This window comes from Macrobrachium rosenbergii, chromosome 17 (genome assembly GCF_040412425.1).
Source record: "Macrobrachium rosenbergii isolate ZJJX-2024 chromosome 17, ASM4041242v1, whole genome shotgun sequence".
Taxonomy (NCBI): domain Eukaryota; kingdom Metazoa; phylum Arthropoda; class Malacostraca; order Decapoda; family Palaemonidae; genus Macrobrachium; species Macrobrachium rosenbergii.
The window spans coordinates 1942606-1966647 of record NC_089757.1 but is presented as its reverse complement, the minus strand read 5'-3'; the positions used below and the strand labels follow the sequence as shown (position 1 = coordinate 1966647).

Sequence of the window (24042 nt, the reverse complement as noted above, 5' to 3'; positions counted from 1 at the left end):
CCAAAAGTGAAGCGTGAAATGAAAGGACGGTACCATATCTGAGTAACGACCCTGCATTATTTATCAGTCAAGACTCCCAAGATCTTCACTGCGAATGTACTTTATAGCGGTGAGTCATTCATTTCTCTTGTGCTCAATGCTTGTTGTTTTATTCTTTCGCTATAAACACGTCTACTTTTCGACGGTGAAGAAGGTGATTTCAGCAAATATGAAAAAATTAAAAATAAATTTACAAATATAATTATTTTCATTTCAGTCAACGAGTATTCAGAAGTCATTTGTGTGTGTGTGTGTGTGTGTGTGCGTGTGTGTAAGGAAAAGGAGTGGTTTTTTGTTTAAATATTACAATAGATTACTTCATCGTCGATCCATGACCATTTTCTGTAGTAGTGTTCTTCCAACATCCATTCTCTGAGCGAAGTGGGTAACTGAAGAAAAGTTGATGTTTTAAATCTGTTGGGTATTTCTAAGTAACAGCTCCGCACGAACTATATGGAACGGTTCCGCGAACACGCAAGTCATCAGGCAGCCATATGTTTAAGAAGGGATTGGCTCAGGAAACCTATTATAAAAGGAACTATTCTAACCTAACGTACCCTAACCTAACCTAACCTAACCTCTAGTAGGCCGTGTTACTTAGTCGGAGGGCTTCACCCCCAAGTGAAGGAAACTCCACTTTTTACCAAAAGCTCCCCTACAACACTGCGCATGCGCGATAGCATTCCGGGATGGCCATCGTACATCTTCTGAGGTTAATTACAGTCGACAGACAAAAAAATTAAGGTAAATTCTTAATAAGTACCAAAATACCGTAGGAAAAGTCAATTTCCAAGGAAATACCGGACGCGGGCACTTACCTAGATCTACCATTATTTACTGTTTATATGGCTGAGTTATTACTTGATATTCTGTTGTATATTTTTTCGGTGTTTTCCGAACTAGAGAAATACCATGATATTTTAATTTTCATTTCCGTCGTTACCATGAAATTTAGAGTAGTCAAGTATCACAGAAATTATATATATATATATATATATATATATATATATATATATATATATATATATATATATATATATATATATATATATTATATATATATATACATATATATACTGTATATATATATATATATCAGCTTGTCATTACAAAGAACTGAAACTACGCAAGATGATTTGTGATAAGGTTAAGTAAAGGGGAGTCTTCATTTGATCTAACGTTTCGTATTCAAACTTCGTGGTGATAATCGTGTTCAAAGTGTGAGGAAATCGAGGAACGAAGAGGTCATTGTGGCTTTTACAAGCATATATACCTGGTAAAAGTGACTATATATATATATATATATATATATATATATATATATATATATATATATATATATATATATATATATATATATATATATATATATAATATGTGTGTACAGGTGGCATGTGCACCAGAGAAAAACCAGAAAATGCTCATTGCTACATTCGTACTTTAACTGTTAAAACGTGGATGAGGGCTGTACAGTAAACCTCCACAGCTTTAACTTCTTTATTTACCTACCCAGAAGGCGTATCAGCCTATCAGCATCGTGCAAACTGCTCCGTTCAACTCTTATAACTGCCACACACACTCTCGGGGTCCATGGATATGAAGTCCATTCTTTTCCAATTAATTTTCCCCCTCGTTTATCCAACACTCCTCCTGCCCTCCTCCCTTGTAAATTTTCCAAAACATACACCCTTTCTGTTGCACTGTCACCCTCCATTCTTTCCACTTGACCAGACTATCTCAAAACCCAACTATTTTTTCCCGCATTCTGACTCTTGTACCACTTCTATTGGTTCACATTTCTCACCCTTTTGGATCGTCGTATGCCATATATGCCGCGCAAGCAGTTCATCTCAAGAGCTTCAATCATCGTCTTCCATTTGTATTCAACAATTGCACTTCATTTTTGCGAAGGAGAGTTGGCTCAACAATCTTTTCATACATTCCTAACCTGAATTCGAAAGGAATATATACAGCAGAGTCGATTTCAACTTACATTTCTCTGGATGGCTGAGTGGTCCAAGTCGATAGTTTATTGTTGTTTCTAAACCAAGAGCTTAAAGTCGAATCCTGACTGTTGCAGAAGCACTTAACATTTGTAACGTCTCTTGGTGTAAGTTTTTCCCAAGATGTAGTGAATTCGATAGTGAACGATATGTGTGGCTCATTATTTCCGAACATAATAAAAAAAACCTCACGCCTGTATATGCGACAAAATTTATAATTAACCTAGTATTACATGTTTGCCAATCAGCTATCAAGGTGAAGGTGGACTGATATCAACTCTAAGCACAGAACTGACATTCGACAGGAGTGTGCATTGCCAAGTCGATATTAACCTAAATTCTACTTGGCAGCCGAGTGGTCATAATTAATTATTCATCGTTGCTTCTGAACGAAGATTTGATGCGTTGAAGTCTCTCGTGTGTCGAATTTCATTCTATCCTGTTTACTTTATTATGCTGTTGTTCCTCCACTTTTCCTTCGTACCCAGTAATATATTTGGTAAACGAAGGCCGTATCGTGTTGGCACCAGTGGGCTTTTGTATCGTGTTGGCACTAGTGGGCTTTTGTATCGTGTTGGCACTAGTGGGCTTTTGTATCGTGTTGGCACTAGTGGGCTTTTGCTCCTAGGGCATCCTGTCGACTTTTCCTCGCCGATTCCTTATCGTTTCATGAAGGGACTGAAAAAGGCATCTCGCCTCCACAGCTTTTTTCGTTCTTTCGTTCCGTTCTCTCTCGAATTTTGCAGAAACTGCGGCAGCTACGTTCATCACCTTCGTCGTTTTTTGTTTATCTGTTCATGCCTAGTGGCATTTCAGGAAAATGTCAGTTTTCTTTTTGATCAGTTTCGGAGCAAATTTGGAATTATTTTGGTATAATTTGGATAAGAAGGCCAGATTTTCCTTTAGCTCCAGCCCCGCTGGAACCCTTGTCGCAACAGTTACTGTTTTTAAACGTTGCAGACTACGCAAAAAGACTGTTGACCTTCAACCCCAGCAAGTATTTCTGGTCAAAGTAAGCTTTTCCTGAAGCCACAGGTCATAAATTGGTTCTGGATCTCGCTCGTGGGTCAAAGTTACCTGGTCATGCTTATAGTACATCTTTTTCAATAGCGGCATCTTTTTCTCTACAAATTTATCAATCAGGGGCGTTCCTAGACATTTTGGGGGCCCGGGGGGCATAGTCCCAAAGCAGCTGGGGGGTTCGGGAGAGGGGGGGAGCGCTGTAAGGGCCCGGGAAAATTTTTAGAATATGAGCAATTGTAGGATCATTTTAAAGGCATTGTAAATACAAATTTCAGTAATTTTATTTCTTAAAACTAGGTGTACATTGAATAATTGAAGACCTACTTAATCCAGTTATGGTGGCCCTCAGAGGATAATTAGGACCCCTATAAGCAGTAATGTATTGCCTTAGATCGGCCCTGCCATTACCCCAATCAACGTTACCCACCCTCCTCCGATCAGTATGAGAAGGCCTATAATGGGCTCTACGATTGGGAAGGCCCCCCTGGAGAGCCCTATTTCTTTTACATAACTTTTTTGTTACATTTTTGTTCACAAAATTGGAAATTGGGACCCTTTAGTGGGCCCCAAACTTTCGGGTCCAAATATAAATGGGGCCCTTGACTATTTTGGGGCCACTGGATTTACCTTGTCCTGTCATAGCAACAATGGTTAAATTTCGCATTTTTGGCCCCCCCCCCTCACTTTGGGTCCCGGGGGGCGATTTCAAACAGCCTCCCCCCCTCAGGAACGCCACTGTTATCTATGCTCCTTTATTCTCAGCCGGATTTATTGCGGTGAAAAAAATCTGGATGAATCTTTATCTTTTTCACGCAAAATGTTTGCTGTGTGAAATTTATCTTTTTCAATAATCTGTTTCATGAAAATGAATGATGCATCTTTTCATCTCTCTCCATACACACACACACACACACACACACACACACACACACACATATATATATATATATATATATATATATATATATATATATATATATATATATATATATATATATATATATGTATATATGAAGATAAAAATGCCCATAAGAACACTATATTCAAGTCCATATTTCACCAGTGAATAGAGACAGAAGTATCTGAAATATATGGTTGCTTGCAACGTGTATACAGTGTTTTATGGGCGTTTTTATCCTCATTGTGTACTGTTAAATTACAGTAAAAGACATTCATATATATATATATATATATATATATATATATATATATATGTGTGTGTGTGTGTGTGTGTGTGTGTGTGTGTGTAGTTTTCAGTATAGTCTATTGCTGGTGGCAAATGCAATGAACTGGCAAAATCTCGAAGATAGCTACAACAGACTGCAAAACAATGAATAAACTGTAGGGCCTGAGGCCTTTCGACAGTCCAACACGCCACACTGAACGACAGACGCAGTCCAACACATGCTTGACGCGCACGAGAAGATGCACGACTTTCTCCCCACGACCCCCTCTGTAACTTTCACGATCGTAAGGTACACAAAACCATTCTTGATACTAGAGACAACTGCAAGTTGCAGGTTACTCATTATCCTGTAGACAGTGTAGAGAATGGATATTCATCACGGGCCATTTTGGCCCGACAGGTGTGAAGTAGAACGTTGAAACCGTCATTCAGGAGGAAACTGAGAGCTGAGATGGGAGGTGCAGGTTCTTTGTTTGTTGTGGAATTTCTTACTGCATCTAAAAGTTGAACATGGAAAGGACTTACTGTTACACATGACAGGAATTTCATGAAGAAAGCCCGTATGTGAAGGCTATGTAGTGAGACTTGAATGAAAACACGATTCAAGGCGGGGCTTGGATGGGCATCTTGATAAAAGATAAATTTGTTGAAACTTTCATTCGAAGACCCTTGAAAAACTAATAAACCCGTGCGAGGAATGAGGACATATGATAGATAACAGGTTAACGACATCGGTTAAAGTAGAATTATTCCAAAGTAATAGCAATGAGGAAGTAAATATTGTACCATTAATGTTCTCTGTAAACAATACAGGAAAACCTGAATTTTGAAGTAGGGAATGAAGAAATAATACTAATGATAACGGCACTACATGCTTCAACAAAATTCCTATGGTGTTGACGTAATTTCCTAAGTAAATATTTAATTTTTCATTTATGAGTGGAGGTCTGAGCTAAAGTTAGTATGATATGCGTGGATACTAAGCTTCTTATAAAGCCGAAGCCGACGCCAAATCACGGCATCGAACACCGTGTGCTGGAGCCTTGAGCCACTGTTTCAACTCTCAGAAGTTGGTTCAGTCTCAGAGAGTGAGTGGTAACCAAAGAGTGTGGTTGTTAGGTGTTCCTTTGAATGTTTGTCACTAACCCCTGTTTTATTTTGCTTCTTCATCACTTGTCTTTATTATTTTTTTTTGTTTACTCATCTCCAACAAGAAGAGGGTGAGAACAAAACGAAAATTCATGATCGACAGTGAAAAAGCTCTTGTGACGTGAGTGAAAAGAGACTGGATTCTCAGTCTTGATTTTCTTCCAGTGCTTTATAGGAGCGAATCCACGACTGTACCAGCAGTGTTTTACGAAAACACGGGACAGTGAACTTATGCAAGCTTTGATTACTTATGGAACGCCTTTGCTGTGCAATTTTCTTAGTACACTTAACTCAGCATATTACGTAATGTGTTTGAAATACGAAAGAAAGATTAACGAAACAGAATGAGTGCAGGTGTGGCCCTAGCGGAATCTCGCGTGTGTTTTCTCCTTTGTGATCGGGAGAACTCCCTCATCCAACCTGCCCAACACGCCCACAGTCTGACATACAAGTGAAGTGTAAGGGCGGTTTAGGTGGGCGCTACCTGGTTCTGGCGCTGCTGTCCTTGAGAGTGACTTCCGTATATGTATATATATATATATATATATATATATATATATATATATATATATATATATATATATATATATATATATATATATATAAAGAATTTTTGTCAGGTGTACACAGGTGACTTTTCTTTTATTTTCACAAATACCGAACCACAAATATTGTTACACCACGCCCAAATGGAATCACAGTTCATAAGTGACCCTGCCCAAGCCAGAATTCTAACCCTGGCTTTTGGTTTATTAACAGTGATAGACAATCGACTTTGACCATTTGGCTATCAAGAAACATATTCGTACACGTATGAAACTGATGTCTGCCTGATAACAATAAGCAGCACTTCAACTCCCTTAAGCTCCAAATAAACCTTGAATAGTGAAGGGCGTTTGTGCTTAGCAGAAATGGTTCAACTCCTTGAGATTTCAATAGCGGAAATAATTCTGATGTTTTGAGGGTGCAACTATATGTCCCACAGGCTAACTCTTAATCCACTCTCTCCTCTCTCTCTCTCTCTCTCTCTCTCTCTCTCTCTCTCTGTGTGTGTGTGTGTATGTGTGTTTCTGTACTTGGGCAAGTTTCGGAATGTGAAGTCGTCTTCTTGCCTAATTTCTATTTTTTCCTGTTCGATATCTTTTCAAAGAATTTTATTGTGGAGAGCTTGATGCTACCTACGGCACGTCATGCAGAGCGCACTGTAGGAAATGCTGTATTAAAGGAAATCGATATAGCATCCTCCTTCAAGATTCTTTGAAGGGAAAAATATTTGACTGTTAAAAGTGAGGATAGAGAAAGGACACAAAAAAGTCAAGTTTGAAGAGTAGGTTCAAAGTGGCCACGGCAGAACAATGCCCCACCCATCTTCAGGCAGGTAGGACAGTGTTCTAGGTTAGGTTAGGCTTGACAAGCCTGGTTAGGTTAGGGAGGGTTACAGATTCCCTTCGACCTGTTCCCTTGGCCTTTTCCAACGCAGCTGCCCAACTACTTTAGCTTAAACTTGCTGGAACTGGCACCCTTTACTTGAAAACAAATCCCTCTGGACAGTCAAATGTGGGTAAATAAATTAGTTTACAAACAAAGTAGTTTAATCACACCAGTGGGCTGAAAATTTTAACTCATAAACCCCCATTAAAGTAATGTAGGTGAGTAACAGGTGACAGTAAAATTCTATACCATATCATTCTGCTGATCAACTTGATTGACTTTTAAGCTTATGATTTCCAGAGGGGGGTTGGGGGGTGGCAAGCAGGGAAGAAATGTACGAATCATACACATCTTTCCGAAAATACTAGTAATGAGGGGAATTTGTGGGAATATATAAAAAAGGGAAATGAGAGTTAAAGTTAAATACTGAAGACGCCCAGAATTTTTGACCTAATTCTTGCAAAGCCAAATAAGACGACAAATAGATTGTTCATTATAAAGCTCAGTCTCATGTTGGCTACTTGTATTTCGTATTAATTAAAAGCTCTTGAAACAAACTGAAGTATATTTGACTTTTGTTAAGACTAGACGTAAGTGTTATTTATATCTCAAAAACTAAGGAAAGAGTGATTTTAAGAAAATAATGAAAACCTATTAATTTGCATTTTTGGACAGGTGACTGCTTTGAATTACAACAGGAATACAGTTTTAAAAAGTTGAAACACCCACAGAAATCAGTTGATGTGACAGCCCCGAAATACCGGTAGTTGAGATAATTACATCCAGACCATACAATCTTTTGTGGTGTTAACATTCAGTCGGAAAAAAAAAAATCCTATCTGGGAATAGGCTACGATCAGTTTCCGATCGCCCAGTCTCGCCAGTGCAGTTTTCAAGAGCAGAGCACAAGAGGCGTAATGGCGCGGAAACTCCAAAAGTTTATTATACTCTTCGACAACCCGAATCTTCTGTATTTTCCTGGGCACTTCATCTCTGGAAGGGTCATCGTTGAGCTGGAAGAGGACACTTCTGTTTTGGGTAAGTTGCAATACTGTGCCATTCTCTCTCTCCCTCTCTCTCTCTCTCTACATTTTGCCTATTCGTCTTAAAATAAATTTTTAGAAACCACACACAGCATGAAAAAGATTATTCTCTGGATATATATATATATATATATATATATATATATATATATATATATATATATATATGTATATATATATATATATATATATATATATATATATATATATATTCTCTGTAAAATATATATATATATTTTGAAGAAAGATGCCATTAAGTATGTTTTTGAGTAGATTGTACAAACTTGAGCTACGCAAGTACAATTATTGCCTGACATCTAGGCCTACTGTATATCGTTGGAAAAAACGACATTGATTACTGTGTTCATTATTTAGATTTCGTTGTGATATGTGTATTTTTTTTTTTATCGAGACAGTGGATAATTTACTTGGACCTAAACTACTAACGTTATTTATATGGTGCAGCTGTTTCCTCATTAAATCAAGTTTTTACTAAGTTGCCTCATGTGGTAGATACTTCAATCAGACATGATGAAGATCATAAAACGGTCCTGCAATATTTTTACCTTTTTTTTTTTTAGAGGCACTGCTACTGAACATTTGGCATCATAGGATATGACGCTACACGGGCAGGTGCTTTCGTGAAATGTTTGTCCAGTGTGCACTTCTAGTTTTCACAGGTGCTCTCTCTCTCTCTCTCTCTCTCTCTCTCTCTCTCTCTCTCTCAGACAGCTACTTCAACTACCTGGGCGTCTTAGAATGGCATTTCCTTGCTGTATGGAGGCCTCATTTATCTGTTTTGAGGTTGAAATTTAAGCCACCAGTTCATCAGCATTCCTCATCTCTTCAAAATGGACCCCACTCTTGACTACCTCGTAGAAGGCTGACGGAAATTTCACGCAAGTAGGTGGAGAGAGAGCGAGTGCCGAATGTTCTAATTCACCAGATTGCTGAAGTTACCTTTGATCTTGCGATGTGGTGTTTCTTTGTGAACAGTTTTAGTCTTGCCACTGGCTGAGAAAAGACGGTCATTGACGTCTTAGTCCATGTGTGAAGGATAACTGCGGAGAATGAGTGACATCTTTTCCTGAGTAATCTGTGCATGAATATATAAAATGTATGTTTGGAAAACACTTGCATGTATGTATGTATATATATGTATTATATGTGTGTGTAAACTTATATATATATATATATATATATATATATATATATATATATATATATATATATATGTGTGTGTGTGTGTGTGTGTGTGTGTACCGTATGTAATATATGGATTTATATGTAATTTATATAGATATATATTATGTATATGGATTTATATATAATTTATGTATATAAAATTATATACATATATGTATATATATTCTTATATGTATACATATTATGTATATAATTTATATGCATAAATTTTAATACTCTCTATCAAATAAGGTGAGTCCTTATGGATTTATATGTAATTTATATAGATATATATTATGTATATGGATTTATATATAATTTATATATATAAAATTATATACATATATGTATATATATTCTTATATGTATACATATTATGTATATAATTTATATGCATAAATTTTAATACTCTCTATCAAATGAGGTGAGTCCTTACGGTAAAGGAAAATGAGTTCAACAAAGATTATCAAAGGTCTGTGAGACAGTTATGAGAGGAAGCTGCAAGTCGGAGTGTGTAGGCGTCATGTTTCGTCAGAGTTGCTCGCCTCAGATAATGTGCTCTCTCTCTCTCTTTTTCTCTCCCCACCGTGTTATTATTGCAGAAGGAAAAAGGGGAGGAAAGGTGTGATTAGTTCCCGTTTGCCTCCGTCAATGCCTTCGTTCTTTCTCGCCATTCGGTAACCGTAGCATTAGTGCCTGTGTACCGTACAGATATTCATCTTTGTGTGTATAGTAGGCCTATAGTAACAGTCTTACTCAACATTGTATACATACGTACATATATACATACATATATACGTACATATATGTATATATGCATATATATGTATGTATGTATGTATGTATGTATGTATGTATGTATGTATGTATGTATGTATAGAACGTTGAGTAAGACTGTTACTATACGGTCATGAGTCTTGGTAAAACGGTGGATCAATATTTAAAAGATTTTGTCCTTTTAAACATAAAATTTTAATAAGAACACCAGGAGTCAGATGTCGGGACAGAGTTACAGATGATTTCATAAGGGAAATAACGGAAGTGACCTAATTAGTTGAAGATAGGGAGATGGAGATTGCTTTAAACATGCCCTCCGCCCAATCCCGAGGAAAATAGACCATGGTAGTGTCAGCTGGGCATGTGGGCGCGAGAAGACCTGGTCAAGTATAAGAAGGGAGGCTGGGGAGGAGCAAATTCTCGGAAGATAAAACATAGAGGAGACTTTCCTGTAGTGACGGAATTTCCCAGAACCCCTTAACGTCGCCCGGTGTTGGAGGAGATGATGATTTATATAGGCCTATAAACAAACACATCGCGCAGTGCGAGTTCTTAATTTCCATTCGTATAGGTAAATTTACTCGTATCCTCTAGAATCAACAGCGAACAGTGACATCTGTGACTTAAAAACACCTGATTCTCCCTTGTGATATACAGTTGTTTACGATATCTCTCCTCTCGAAACATATACCAGAGTAAGCGCTCCAAGGAATTATTTGATAGAAACGCTTCGACAACTTTCCTTTCCCCGTCAAGTTCTCTTTTGTTCCCTGTTGCTACGCAGTATAGGCCAACTTTCTTTCTTTCTTTAAATCTTTAGCCGGAAGGAGAGACAAGTTACTGGGAAAGAATTGTTAAATATAAGGGAATAGACAATAAAACCGATACAACTGAATCCAGGAGATCTTGGCGTAAAAGTCTGTTGATTCCACAACTGCACGAGGCAAACTAATCCACATTTTAGTTGTAGCCAAGATGAGACTCATCCTAGGAAACTGAGTAGTGTTGGGCGCTTTGTATTGTGTGCTGGCGTATCGTTATTTCTTTAGTAAACAACCGCATCTGACTGTATTTTGTATTTTTATTTTTGCTACAAAACATTTACTAGTCCATAGCCATAATTTAGGACTGGTTAGCTTAAGTAGATATTCTTTATAGAAATCTGTCTTTGTTACCATTTGAGATCTGACAACCCAACACGCGGACGTGACTGCAGTAGAAACTAAGGAAATTATTTTTTTTTATTTCTTATCGACTAGAACGAACGTTATGTAGCTATAAAAAACCTGTGTTTCCCACCTGGACGTGTGCATTTAATAGTGCTCTCAAGGACTTCTGTATTAAGTAATATCAAATGATGATCACGGCCAATGTCAGTAGTTCAAGGAGCCATGCAGAAAGTGTGCCATTAAGGTAATCATATCATTGGCTTATTAATTTCGCTCCGACTGTAATGACATAGCGAGCGATAAGCGTCACTAAGCTTGGCTTGTGTTCCGAGCAGTGGAGTTTCCCGAAGTGACTTAGAAGAAAAGAGGAAGTGAAGCTTGAGAGAACAGAGATGAGAATGCTGAGGTGGATTATGGGAATATCGCTGCTTGAGAGATTGGAAAATGATGAAATAAGAAGAACAGGCTTAGTAAAGATAACAGAGGTGATAAGAGTCACGATTGAGATGGTATGGGCATGTGTTAAGGATGGATGACGAGGAGGGAGTGAAGAGAGGGCTTGGGAAGAACCTGTTAGAGGAAGAAGAAGATCGAGAGGGAGACAGAGAATTAGATGGCGAGATAAAGTGAAGGACGATATGGAGAGAAGAGGTTTGGTGGAGGATGATGCCTTTGATAGAAGGCGCATCAGGCAACCGACCCTTTAACGTAGGGATAACGGTGGGAAAGAAGAAGAGTCAGTTGAATTATGGCCTAATGATGAACGTTCTTGAACTGCGTTAATTATAAAGCGATAAATAAAAGAACTCGCAAACCAAGCGCAGAGAATGCTGAAGGGAAATTCGTAACCGGACGTGATTTTGCTCCCTGGATGCCTCCAGATGTTTACAGAGCGCAAATGGCGCGCAATAGCCTATAAATATGATTCAGCTTTAGCAGCCAAAAGCTGAATTGCGGCAACTGACACACATCCAGTAACTGAGAGAAAGTTTATCAACAACACGCGGTAGTGGGAAGACTCTAATCAAGTCGTTCAATTATGATAAATGCAACGGTGCAGTTGGCTTTCTTGAGTGATCAGGTAGGTGGCAGATTGCCTGACAAGAAGCCACACTGCTTATATGTAGGCTCAGTCGCTACACCTTCACGGTATTTTCTCCTTGTATTACATCGAATCAAACTAAGTGCACGCGTTCTACCCATGTTGTAGTCGTGTTGTCAATTCCATGGCTAAGTTCAACTTGAATGCAACAGTTTGTTAGTCACATTCATTCAGATCTTTTTCAGCTCGAGCTATTTTGAAATTACCTTGCTTTCATTTAGTGCTTCCATTTTTCGAGTTGTAAGTGCTAAATGGGTAGTCTCATCGATTTCATATCAGTTATAAATGCAATGGATATCAAAGGCCATAAGGAACACACACAATTTAGTTTCCTCGAGAAGTCCCAGGAAAGCTGGGAATAATCCGTGGCGTTTTAGTCAGAAGCTTTTTCGTGGAAATTAAACTTTCAGGGAGCCAGTTTTTAGTACCAATGAAGCACTTTCCTTTGTCGATTATTATTATTATATAGTGTTCTCCAGTGCCGTGCAAGTTAAAACCTCTTTAGTGAGCGTGTGATGAGTGTGATAAAACCTCAGATTAGAGGAGTATTTAAATGGTGACGCACAAAAGACACTTTCCACCTAATCATAAAAGCAGCAGCATGATTTATTAACTTCATATGAAATTTTCACCAGAGAACGGGCCGGGTTTTAGGCTCACATTCGCTTTAGTCCTGCCACCCGCCAGTTGACCCAGCTGCGACTGTGCATAAGCACCAGCTGGGGTCTAGAAAAAGATCGTGGGGCTGGCAGCCTCATCCCTACGGACATCCTGAGAACCGGAGGGTAGGTCCAGCCTTCTGGTGACACCCCCTCTAAAGGGAACAAGCTTAGGATAAAAATATTTTCGCGTCTCAGAAATTACCAATGTAAATACGTAGCCAAGTATATAGGCGCACTGTATGAAAATGTGCACATGTGAAGGGCTTCATCACTCTTCTGTGAGAAATACAACGAAGTGATGCACCAAAGGGCTTCCGTAGCTTCGTGTATTGGTGGGAAAATTCCCTTCGCCGTTGAAAATTCCGTGATGACAATGGCAGGAAATTCACGGTTTTGTATTCCCATTCTTGATTGTATGGTCTGTGCCAGTCGTTGCAAGTTCATTGAAGGCTGCGACCTCTGGAAATGCGACGCTTTATTTGACTATTCTCACGCAGGGAACCTTATTGTGTGTCGTCCTAATGTAGTGGTGTGATTAGGCTATCATTGTGAAATTGTAATTTCAAAAGAGAAATTATCTAGTGCTTGTGTATAAGATCATTAACTCTTTTTGCATTTTGACTTGGAGAGAATCTATTTATACATGCGCATGCGCATTCAAGGCAAGAAATTTGGGCAAAATCTATTGGCAATAAAAAAGAGATATTGGATATCTTCGGCTTACAAATCCTCATTCACATACGAATAGATGCTGCTTGTAGAACTACCTGTACGTATCCATGAATTCAAAGTCTAAAGAGTACTCGTATTGATATGTTTAAAGGGGCGACTTAATCTACGACAAGCAACCTCGTAAAATGGTTTAGTAATAAATAAAAAAATGTAAGCGCAACCGTAACCGGCTTTTAGGACTAAAAAACAGAAACCCTGTTTTTCATAGACGCCTTGATGGTTATCGTGAAGAAATGCCGCTCATCATCTGGAAGAATTGATAAATTATAAAGTCAAATTACGAATATGGAATTTGTAAACTGTAGGACACGGAATTGATGTTTTACTCCCAAGGGATTTGGCGTGTAAGTTTTGCTATTGAGTCTGCGTATGCATATTGAAATGCGTGTGTGTGATATATATATATATATAATATATATATATATATATATATATATATATATATATATATATATATATATATATATATATATATATATTTATATATACACACATGTATCAGTGAATCATGAAAATGTGGAACGTGGTGAATATATAAAAAAGCCAGTGCCACCAAGGAAAGTGAAACGACGGAGTGGTGCTAGGCCTTTCGACTTACGGTCCTTTACTTAGCAGACTGATAGAAATATGAAAAGTTTAAAAAGAAAGCCTGTATGAATGATAGATGGGGATTATAAAGGAACAGGTGTACCTGGAATCCGACACAGTTGAAGAATTTGTAGACTTTCCAAAACGGGTAAATATTTAAAAGGCTTTACAAAAGATTAGGCCCAACAGCTCGGAAACGGGAACAAGTCAATTAAAAGATTATACGGGGAAAGATACTGACCACCGGAAAATGACTGTGGAAAGAATGAGCTGATTACATATGTTATAAAAGTACAACTCAATAATTCCCCTTATGTTAAACAATAATAATTTTTGCTAAGTGGACATTTTCCCCCCAAAAATATATTAAACACATGAATACGTAGAAAATATATATGAGATAACTAATTAGCAATTAAGTCAATGATTTTATCTTTGTTATTCTTGAACATTTTACGAATACATACATAAATATATGCACATTATATATATATATATATATATATATATATATATATATATATATATATATATATATATTATATATATATATATATATATATATATATATATATATATATATGTGTGTGTGTGTGTGTGTGTGTGTGTAATATATATATATATATCCACAGAGAACCTCAGTGATATGGAGATTCTGTATTTTCAAAGTTGGAAGTAATAACTTTATACAGTGAATGTTTGAGTGTGGATATATATATATATATATATATATATATATATATATATATATATATATATATATATATATATATATATATATATATATGAGTGTGTTTGTATAAAGAGAAAAGTCAGTTCGTTGTTTTATGAATGGAGTTCGACTTACACGCAGTGATTACAATCTTTTCCATAAATTTTTAGTCGTATAATAAATAAAGATTTTTGGATAATCCAGCATTTTATCAACCGTTTATTTTTGTGCCTTTGTTATGTGTCTGAATGATGTTAACTTCTATCGAATTTTATGGAAACTATTAGTAAAAGAAATCGTGAACTATATTATCACTTTACAACATTAATTTGTCATTGACGACCTTTAAAATTGTAGCGTTGAAAATCCAACCAGACATATGTTTTTTATCTAGTTATGTAACACTTCTAGTGGAACTTTTAAGAAAATTATGTAATCAGTCATATTCTAGCTGACGACTGGTATTGATGACCATATTCGTTACAATGCCAGTTTACATCAAGTTATTAATGAAACAATTATTTACGGGTTGATCGTAAACTAGTAAATGAAGCTCACAGCAACGCGAATTGTGAATAACATGTCAGGAGAAAGTCTTAGACCATCAGTATTCTTCCAGTACACTGGTATGTGATCGTGAGTACGGAATGCAAGTCCGAAAACGACCACCTCGCGTCGAGAGGCAGAAAGACGTCTCGATCACTCCAACTACTTTCACCGTCCGCTTCAGATATCACTCACTCCCTGGCACAGCGCTCAGGCGATGCCACCTCCCGTCGCTCGGGATAGGAAGGTGTCTCGTCCGTTATGACTTCTGCTCGTCTGTCCGTCCGTCCGTCGAGGGCCAGTGAAGGGATTGGGGTCTCGGTGGAAATTCGACGGTTTGTCCACATGAAAACCTTCTTGCCCATTCTTCGTTCGCATTTGTTAAGAAAAGCCAGGAATTTATTTCGACCGCTTATATAAAATACCAGTTATTTCTAGCATTATTTTTCCAGGCGTAGTAATATGTCCTGCACATTGTTCTTGTGTCACTTACGAAGACGGTAATAACTAATACACGAATACAAAACAAGTAGAAATAACCGTACAATACGAGCTTCTTTATTTTGAAGGAGTGGTTTTGCAAGAGTGAGTTACCTTCCAAAGAAAATATCGGTGAATGTTGATGTTTATGAAGAAATCGTGTTATTTTCCCTAAATCATCTTCATATTTTCTTTTGCATGTAGAAAGTAATAGCCCTAAGAGAATCGTTGAACTCTCATTTAGCTTGTTTATTTATAACTTCCGGGCAGAGTTTCGTGAATATGTACAAATGCATTCCATTCTCACCGTCTGAATTTTTCCCCCCATATTCGTGAGTCATATAGATCTCTCCAAATACTATAAGACTGAACAGAGGCGATAGCAACCAATTGGGACTTTTATTTTGAAAGGATGATTATCGTCGGTCATATCCGCCACATGAAACGGAGATGAAATCGTAATGGAAAGCCATGGGATTGCTGGAAAGGGCAAAGACTTGTGGATTTGAGAAGTGCAGAAATGGAAATGATCGACACGATCAGCTTGAAATCTCTGGCTCCAAACACTAATGATAGCGAAGCTCTGCAGAGAAACGATCTTTATTGAAATGCAGCTTTAAATTCTTGATGGTACTCCAGCAAATCGTATCCTAAGAGGTTCTGGAAATCTCAAACTCGGCGCAAGAAGATAATTGCCTTTTGACTCCTTTGACCCTTGCTTGTCAAGGACAGGAAGAGGCGACGGGGGTTTCAAGTCTTTTAACAGATAACAATGACCCGAAGATTAAATACCTCGCAACCCTTTGTCCCCTGCAATTCTGACAATACAAGTAATTACCAAGGCTTTAAATTCCCAGCAATTCACCTGCGATACACTGTTTTCATACAGTCTTAATTGACACTGAATATGCGGATAGCTAATGAGAGTAATGTTCACGAGGTCTGTTGGAGACCTGAAAACAGTTTTACGCCTGCATTGTTTTCTTTAGTGATTAACAGCTACGGACTTCTTACAATTACTTCCAGCTCTTCTTATGTGATATATAAGTTCAAATCTGTTGCTTTGCAATCAAACAACCTTTGCGAATGATGAATCCATTGTAATTCTGTGTTCAGTTTTTTTTTTTTTTTTTTTTTTTTTTTTTTTAGCAGGATTACCCACATGAAAAGTATGCCTGGATTTATATGAAAATTTGACCAAATGTGGTCTGCTTCAGGGGCAGCAATTGTTGAATTTCGGGAGAGGTAGGAGTGTCACTTTTGGGGAGAGAGAACCTTTTGGTCTTGGCGGAAGCCTGTGGTCTCCAAATGCTCTCCGCGTCCGTCGAGATCTTCGGGATATTTCATTGTTTTTGATTTGTGCGAATCATTCGACTTGCTTGTCACAAAGGCGAGCCCGCTGGGCCCTTCTCAGGATTGCTGTTCTAACTGTTTTCTTGGTGCTTTCTTAACCTCCTTTTGCTGGATTTGAACTTCTTTGGTCTGTTCTCTTTGACACCTCCTTTTATTTTGTATGATGAAATATTCCTTAAGGTACTGTATGTGCACATAGTTTATAGGCGTATGGAGATCAGGGAAGAGTATACCAAGGCACCAAGTGTCATGAAACAAACTGAAAATTGTAGGAGAGGAAACGAGACCTTTTCGTCAGTTCGTACTTTCATTTGTCCATTTCACGTCACGGATGTCTAATAAATGTGTTTTTCCAAGTTTTCTGTTTATCGTCAGGTAGCAATGACACTATTACTCTCTTTATTTTAGAATTCTTCTAAAAAAGAAAGCATAGCTATTCAAGCCATAGTTAAAAGGAAATACATGTATGTCTATTATTTTTGTAGGACAGATCGATCTTTGATGTGCGGCGTCATTGATTGCTGAATTCAAAGTAAAAAATTATTGTTTTTTTTTTTTTTGAGCGGATGTGTAGGGCTTTAATAGCGACGCAGTTTTTAATACTTCAACAGTACTTTTTTTCTTTATAAAAAGAGAAGGCGAAACTTGTTACATTTGATTTCACTTATCACGTATACGCACAGATCATTAAAAAATGACAATTTGTATTGTGACATATTTTGCAGCACATACAAAGAAAGGAATTGAGTCTTGCAATGGTTGGGAAAATTGGGAAATAACAGAGAGAGAGAGAGAGATAAGAGAGAGAGAGAGAGAGAGAGAGAGAGAGAGAGAGAGCGAGCGAGCGAGCGAGATCCAATGCCTGTTAACAACTTGGGCGGTGTCAGTACAGGTGATAAAACAATTATTGCGTCCGTGTCATCCTCATCCTTCCCACCCTCTCTCTCTCTCTCTCTCTCTCTCTCTCTCTCTCTCTCTCTCACTCCATGAAAGCTGTTCCCTTTTCTTCCGCCCATTCCATCCCCATCACGCAGGACGCCGTCTGAAGGTGTGCCAGAGGTCGCCTTCTAATCTTCTGCCCGTCGTTCCTCTCCCTCCACGCGACTTCGTCCCTTGGTGGACCGATGCGATGTGGTGCTGACATCTTCCAAGAAAAATGGTTTTCGGCTTTTAGCTGTTGCTTATTTTGATGAATGATTAGAGGAATAAGACCCACTATGTTGCTGTTCTTTGTTTCTTCGTCATAATCAAAGGACGAAGTAAATCATATCAGAAACTCCTATTAGCCAATTTGAAAATAAAATCATCTATACAATTGACTAACGTTCTGCTGTTGATGTCCGAAGTGTGAATTTTTTCACGACAATTTATATAGATTTTGTATTACTTTTTTTTCTGAGGCTCTTCATTAACTGCTGTTCATTTTATAGAGAAGCAGATTATATTCCAATAGAACTTTTCAAAAGTAGCTAGAAAAGTCCGCATAGAAATATTAAGTGTCAAGTTTAACGAAAACTAATCACGCAAGTAATTATATTGCTTGCTGGCTACCCAAATTTTCTCGGCTTAGAGCATTTTTTTTTTATAATTGAGGGTTGCTTAAAAAGAGAGAAAATTCATTTACTGTTACCATTACATGGATTGCATGTTACAGTAAAATGTTGCTCCATTAAGAAGGATTTATATACCTTTTTTTGACGCTTTTAAGTCAGTTGAAATTGCTGCATTGGTGACGCTTATTTCATTTTTCTAACCTTGAGCCATTGACTAGATATGTACCCTAGATACTGGACCTTGGGACTTGTTTTAATTACCAAAGACCAGTAACGGATAACGTCTGGTGTGATATCGTAAAGCGGAATACATATTCATAGCGATGAAGACACCTGGCAGAATGTATTTAAAGTTTTGAGAATATCATAAATTAGATAAATGAGAGTGAAAGGAGGCTAGAGAAGAAAGATGCTTGCCATGATGTAAAATCTTGACTTGTTTTAAAGCCATTGAAGCGGTCGTTCTTACATAAGTAGACTTCTTGAAAGAACTCTGTCGCTTCTGTGTCGCGATCCACTTATGCAAGAGGCAGTTCAAATACAGTAAGTGCCACCATCAAACACGCAAACAAACGAGGCAAATACGACTCAGTTTGCAAGCAGAAGAGGCTCCGACAACATTGTTCAGCACAGTTACTGATTATTTCGTTGGGTAGTTATTTGATAGTCACGACTTCTGGACATACAGACCGCAAACACGGGATCGTATCAGTATATGTGGATCATTTATCGAGTGACAAATGCGTCTTCTGGTGAGCTTTGATGTCCTTTCAACACCCTGACACAAACAGGAGACCGGAGAAGGTTACTTACAGCAAATGGGACCTGAGGGTCATTTCAAACCTTGACACTTGATGGACTCTGGAAACGAAGTTATTCGAAACCTCTAGAAATGCTTTGAGGTTGAATTATGATACCGGCGGGAGGAACGTGCCCTGAATGCGTCCACCACCAGTGAACTGCCCACCCGGTAAGTGAGTCCTAAAGGATAGGTCAAGGGTCACATACACATATACGCACACTTGCATATGTATGTGAAAGAGAGAGGGAGAGACTAAAAAATTAATTGATAATATAATGTCCTGGAAGTGAAGTAAGAAAATTCTTTTATAAAAATATGCGGGAAAATCTGGAACGAAATCATAAAAGTCTGAAGAAGCAATAAATGATGACACTAGGGTTTCAGACAAGCTCCTAAGTTTATTAAAAAACGCCCAAGATAACTTTGTATTAATGAACTCGGGCTCTCTGAGTTGAAGTGTTATTTATCGCAAGTCAGATTCAGTAATTAACATTCTTCATTAAAATGTCACTTACTCGGGACTGGTGTAGGTTTGATGAAAGGAGGAATGTTTCCCTGAAAACATTACACAGTATCCTTTGTATGAAAAAACTGCTCTAGACGAAAACAAAATAACTCTGATGACAGTTGGCACGTTTCCAGAGAATCGTATATATGATACGATTAAAGGGAATACATTGAACAAGAATAATGGAGGAATAAAGATGCAGAATTTAATTTTAATGAGAGATTATTTAAGGATCTTCAGCGTTTCTTTGAAGAAGTCACGGAGACAATGCCCTATGTATATAGACCCTAGATTTATTTTCAACCATCAGTTGCAAACATTTCCTTATTTTTGTATTTGCAAATATTTCTGGCTCGATGTACACAGGTTCCCAAGAGCTCTCTGAAAAGGCGACGCTGACTCCCTTCTCCAAAACATCGTCATGGAATCGAAAGAAGGCGCGTTCTTTTTCATCCACTCACACATCTCGCGTCCCACCAACGTCGGGGTCACCGATCTCGTGTGATCTCCTGGAACAAGGGTGGGACGGAAAGAGGATGCACCGTGGCAGACGGTCTCTCAGTCTCACATAGCAGGGATTTTTTTCTTTCTTTTTTTCTTTTTTTGGCGGGGATGCTCAGTTCGGGCGGGCAGCCTAAACGTTGCGGATGGCATTTTAACGTTTCCTTAGTTGATCACGACTCTTATATGTCACACTAATGAATATTCGCTTGGATTTTGTTTCGCCTCATAGTATGGAATCGTAACCACAGTGGAATGCGCAGGTGTGTACACCGAAAGATACGTAAATGGCTTCTATGTACCACATGACCGTATAACGAGGAAATTGCGTAATTTCTTGGTTGAGTAGTAGTAAAAGCATACTTGGCATCATACGAATGGCAGAGTCTGCAGCATTTCAGATCTCGTTGCTGTTATGAAAACCTGTTTGCAATTACAAAAGACGAGGCGCACTGCTTCTCGTACGTGTGTTTATTATTATCAGATTATACCAAGCGATGGGATGTACAGTAGACCGTCAGGTTTTTTTGTTAAATACCTTCATTGGCAATGAAGTGAACCCTAAATTCGGTCTACAGTATCGTTCAGTCCTGTGTAATAGGCTGCATAGAAAGAGTAAATATGCTTTGTAGGTATTTAGCGTATTGCTCCTTTAACACAAAGACTCAGTTGACTTAGCAGTCAACAGATGGATTTGACAGTGAATCATGTCGTATTTAGCCTGTCTTCAGAGACGGGTTTGTGTGTGTATATATATATATATATATATATATATATATATATATATATATATATATATATATATATATATATATATCATCTGTTAACTGCTAAGTCAAGAGAGTCTTTGTGTTAAATGAAAATATATATATATATATATATATATATATATATATATATATATATATATATATATATATATATATATATATATATGTGCCTGTATATATAATATATATATACATATACTGTATATACATACCTATATATATATATACCTATATATATAAATAGTGTGTGTGTGCGTGCGCGCTTTCATGCATACGTGCGTGCGTGCAAACGCACTCGCCCGTCTGCATTATGTATGAGTGTGCAAGCATCTGAAAATGCGCCATTTTCCTCACGTATTTGGGAGAGTATGGCCAAGATCCCTCAAACGTTCAATGACCGCCTGTCCTCACCTTTGGGAAGAAGCATTAGATACTCTTTGAAGGACCGGCACAGGACTCTCACAGGAGGCATTAGGAAAACGAACAAGCCCTTCCTCTCAGTAAGGACGAGGTCAGGGCTTAGGATGCTTGTAAGTTATTCCTGCCTCATCCAAATTATTTAAATTTAAAACATACTGCTTATGGGTTGAAGTGCTGTTTATTGGGCACGTGTGGGAGTGTATGAGGTCGCTCAAGTCAGCAGTTGTGATCTTTTTAACAATTTTAGAAATTTGTGACACCTGGCAAATTATTGTATGAATGTTGCTTTGCATCAGTCGTTTTATTGTTAATGATTTTTAGATTATTTTCCTCGTTTACATTATACAGTGTTATAATATAGTGTTATTTTTTATATTTATGACCTTTGCAGTTGCGATACAAGTGTGTATTTATGAAAATCTAGCGTTCTAGTCTAAACTTTGGGCGCAAGGCTGAAAAAATACCTGTCTTCACATTTTTAAATAATTTTACTCACAAATAACATGGCTTTTTTGTGCTTTATTTCGAGTCAGTTTTCAGTCAAAGAAAGTGAAATCTATTGCGTAGGAAATCCCGACTCCTAGAAATCATAACGGAGCTTGTAAAGGTGTTACGTTCTAGATTTTCAGATCACTGATTTCACTGGACAGAATGACCAGCAGATACCCTCAAGGATCCCTGAGGGTACTGGCTGATAGCGTCAAGACCTTGAGTCTGAACTCTTGCTTTTATCAGTTAGTTCCTGAGAAGAATTGTCACTTTGACCTTTCCATTTCCGTTTGTTGTCACCTCAACTCTATTAGTGGATGGTGAATCACCCTCCCTCCTTCCTTTATACTACCATTTTTACCAGTCGGTCGTGATATCATCATTATGAATTTTTTTTTAAATGTTGCTCCTTGTGTGTCCACACGAATAGTTTTGGTAAAGTTCCTGCGAATCAGTTACACAGATTATACAGATTGAATGATGCAGATTTGGTCATTTCCTTAAGTTGTCTTACTGGAACTCGTTGGTCTTTTAATTCTTAGAGACAATAAACGGCCTCTTGTGATTGATAGAGAGCTTCTCATATTCTTCACAGGTCTCTTGGAGCTAAAATTAACTCATGTTTTTCGAATAAGTAGAACATTTTCAAACATTTTTTTAATTTTAAGAGATTTTATAATAAAGATTGAAGTGAAACTCCACCTGTTTTCTATATTCTTGGTGTATAATGAACTCACAGCTTGTCTGTAACGCTGCACAAGTATAGTCTGCCTCTGCATCAGATCTCCAGACTTTATCTCTGGTATTATCTTCGGTAATTCTGTTTTTGATAGTTGATTAAATATGACAAATTCGTCAATACACAATACAGGTATTCCTTAAATGAAGATCATTGGAAACCATCCCTCTCATACAATTTATTACAATTCCTTATCACTGTGGTGAGTTTTTTTTTTCTCATGAAACTACTTTTATAGCCATTACCCTTGGCGGATGCTGGATAGAGCCACTTAGCTCACACGAGAGACGAAGCGGACATTATGAATTCTTGAATCAATCCCAGTGGTCATTCTCCTTCCAGAGTGAGGCATTCCAAGGCCACTTCGGTACTTACTGAGTCACAAGATGTCCCCCAGTAGAAAAGACGAAAGTGGAATAGGGACAAACCAGTGTCGATACATACATACATATATATATATATATATATATATATATATATATATGTGTGTGTGTTTGTGTATATACATATATATATATATATATATATATATATATATATATATATATATATATATATATATATATATATATATATAGAGAGAGAGAGAGAGAGAGAGAGAGAGAGAGAGAGAGAGAGAGAGAGAGATTCATAAATATATCCTAATTTTATGACGCCTTATTATGATTTTTTATGGTTATCCAAAATATGGCACCAAACATTACCGTCGTGATGATGGGTTTCAGTCAGGTATTAATTATATAAATGGCACTTGAGATTTCAATTGAACATTATTCTTCAAACAGTGCTCCGCACCTTCACTTTTTGCATGCGCTTTTGCCACGCACTTAAGACATTCTATACTGAAATACGGTTAGTTAACAGTGATTACTGCGACGTAGCAGAAACCCTCATGAATTTCATTTCAACTTCGTAAACGAGTTAGGGCGCCGACTCTTCGAAATTCAACAGGCCTGTCAGCCAGATACATCATCTACCTTCCGTGATAGCAGCTTCACGAGCGGATAGTAGACTTCAGTTTTACAGAAATCGCTGAATGTAAATGTCCAAATTACCGCCGCTTGGTCATAACATCTCGAG

At 37.6% G+C, this 24042-nt stretch overlaps 1 protein-coding gene across 7 annotated transcripts in view; it reads left to right on the top strand.

Moving 5' to 3' along the window:
• Positions 1 to 5320: 5320 nt before the first annotated feature.
• Positions 5321 to 24042, top strand: part of Vdup1 (arrestin family protein Vdup1) — a 75274-nt gene continuing 56552 nt past the window's right edge. For 2 of the 7 annotated variants that reach the window (XM_067119449.1, XM_067119447.1), the window contains exons 1-2: positions 5328 to 5362; positions 7507 to 7869. In XM_067119449.1, the coding sequence (XP_066975550.1) occupies positions 7749 to 7869 (121 nt within the window). In that variant the 5' untranslated portion in view covers positions 5328 to 5362; positions 7507 to 7748. Of the gene's footprint in view, positions 5385 to 7506; positions 7870 to 24042 lie in introns of all 7 variants that reach the window. The other 5 variants (XM_067119448.1, XM_067119445.1, XM_067119446.1 and 2 more) reach the window with 5 other exon arrangements.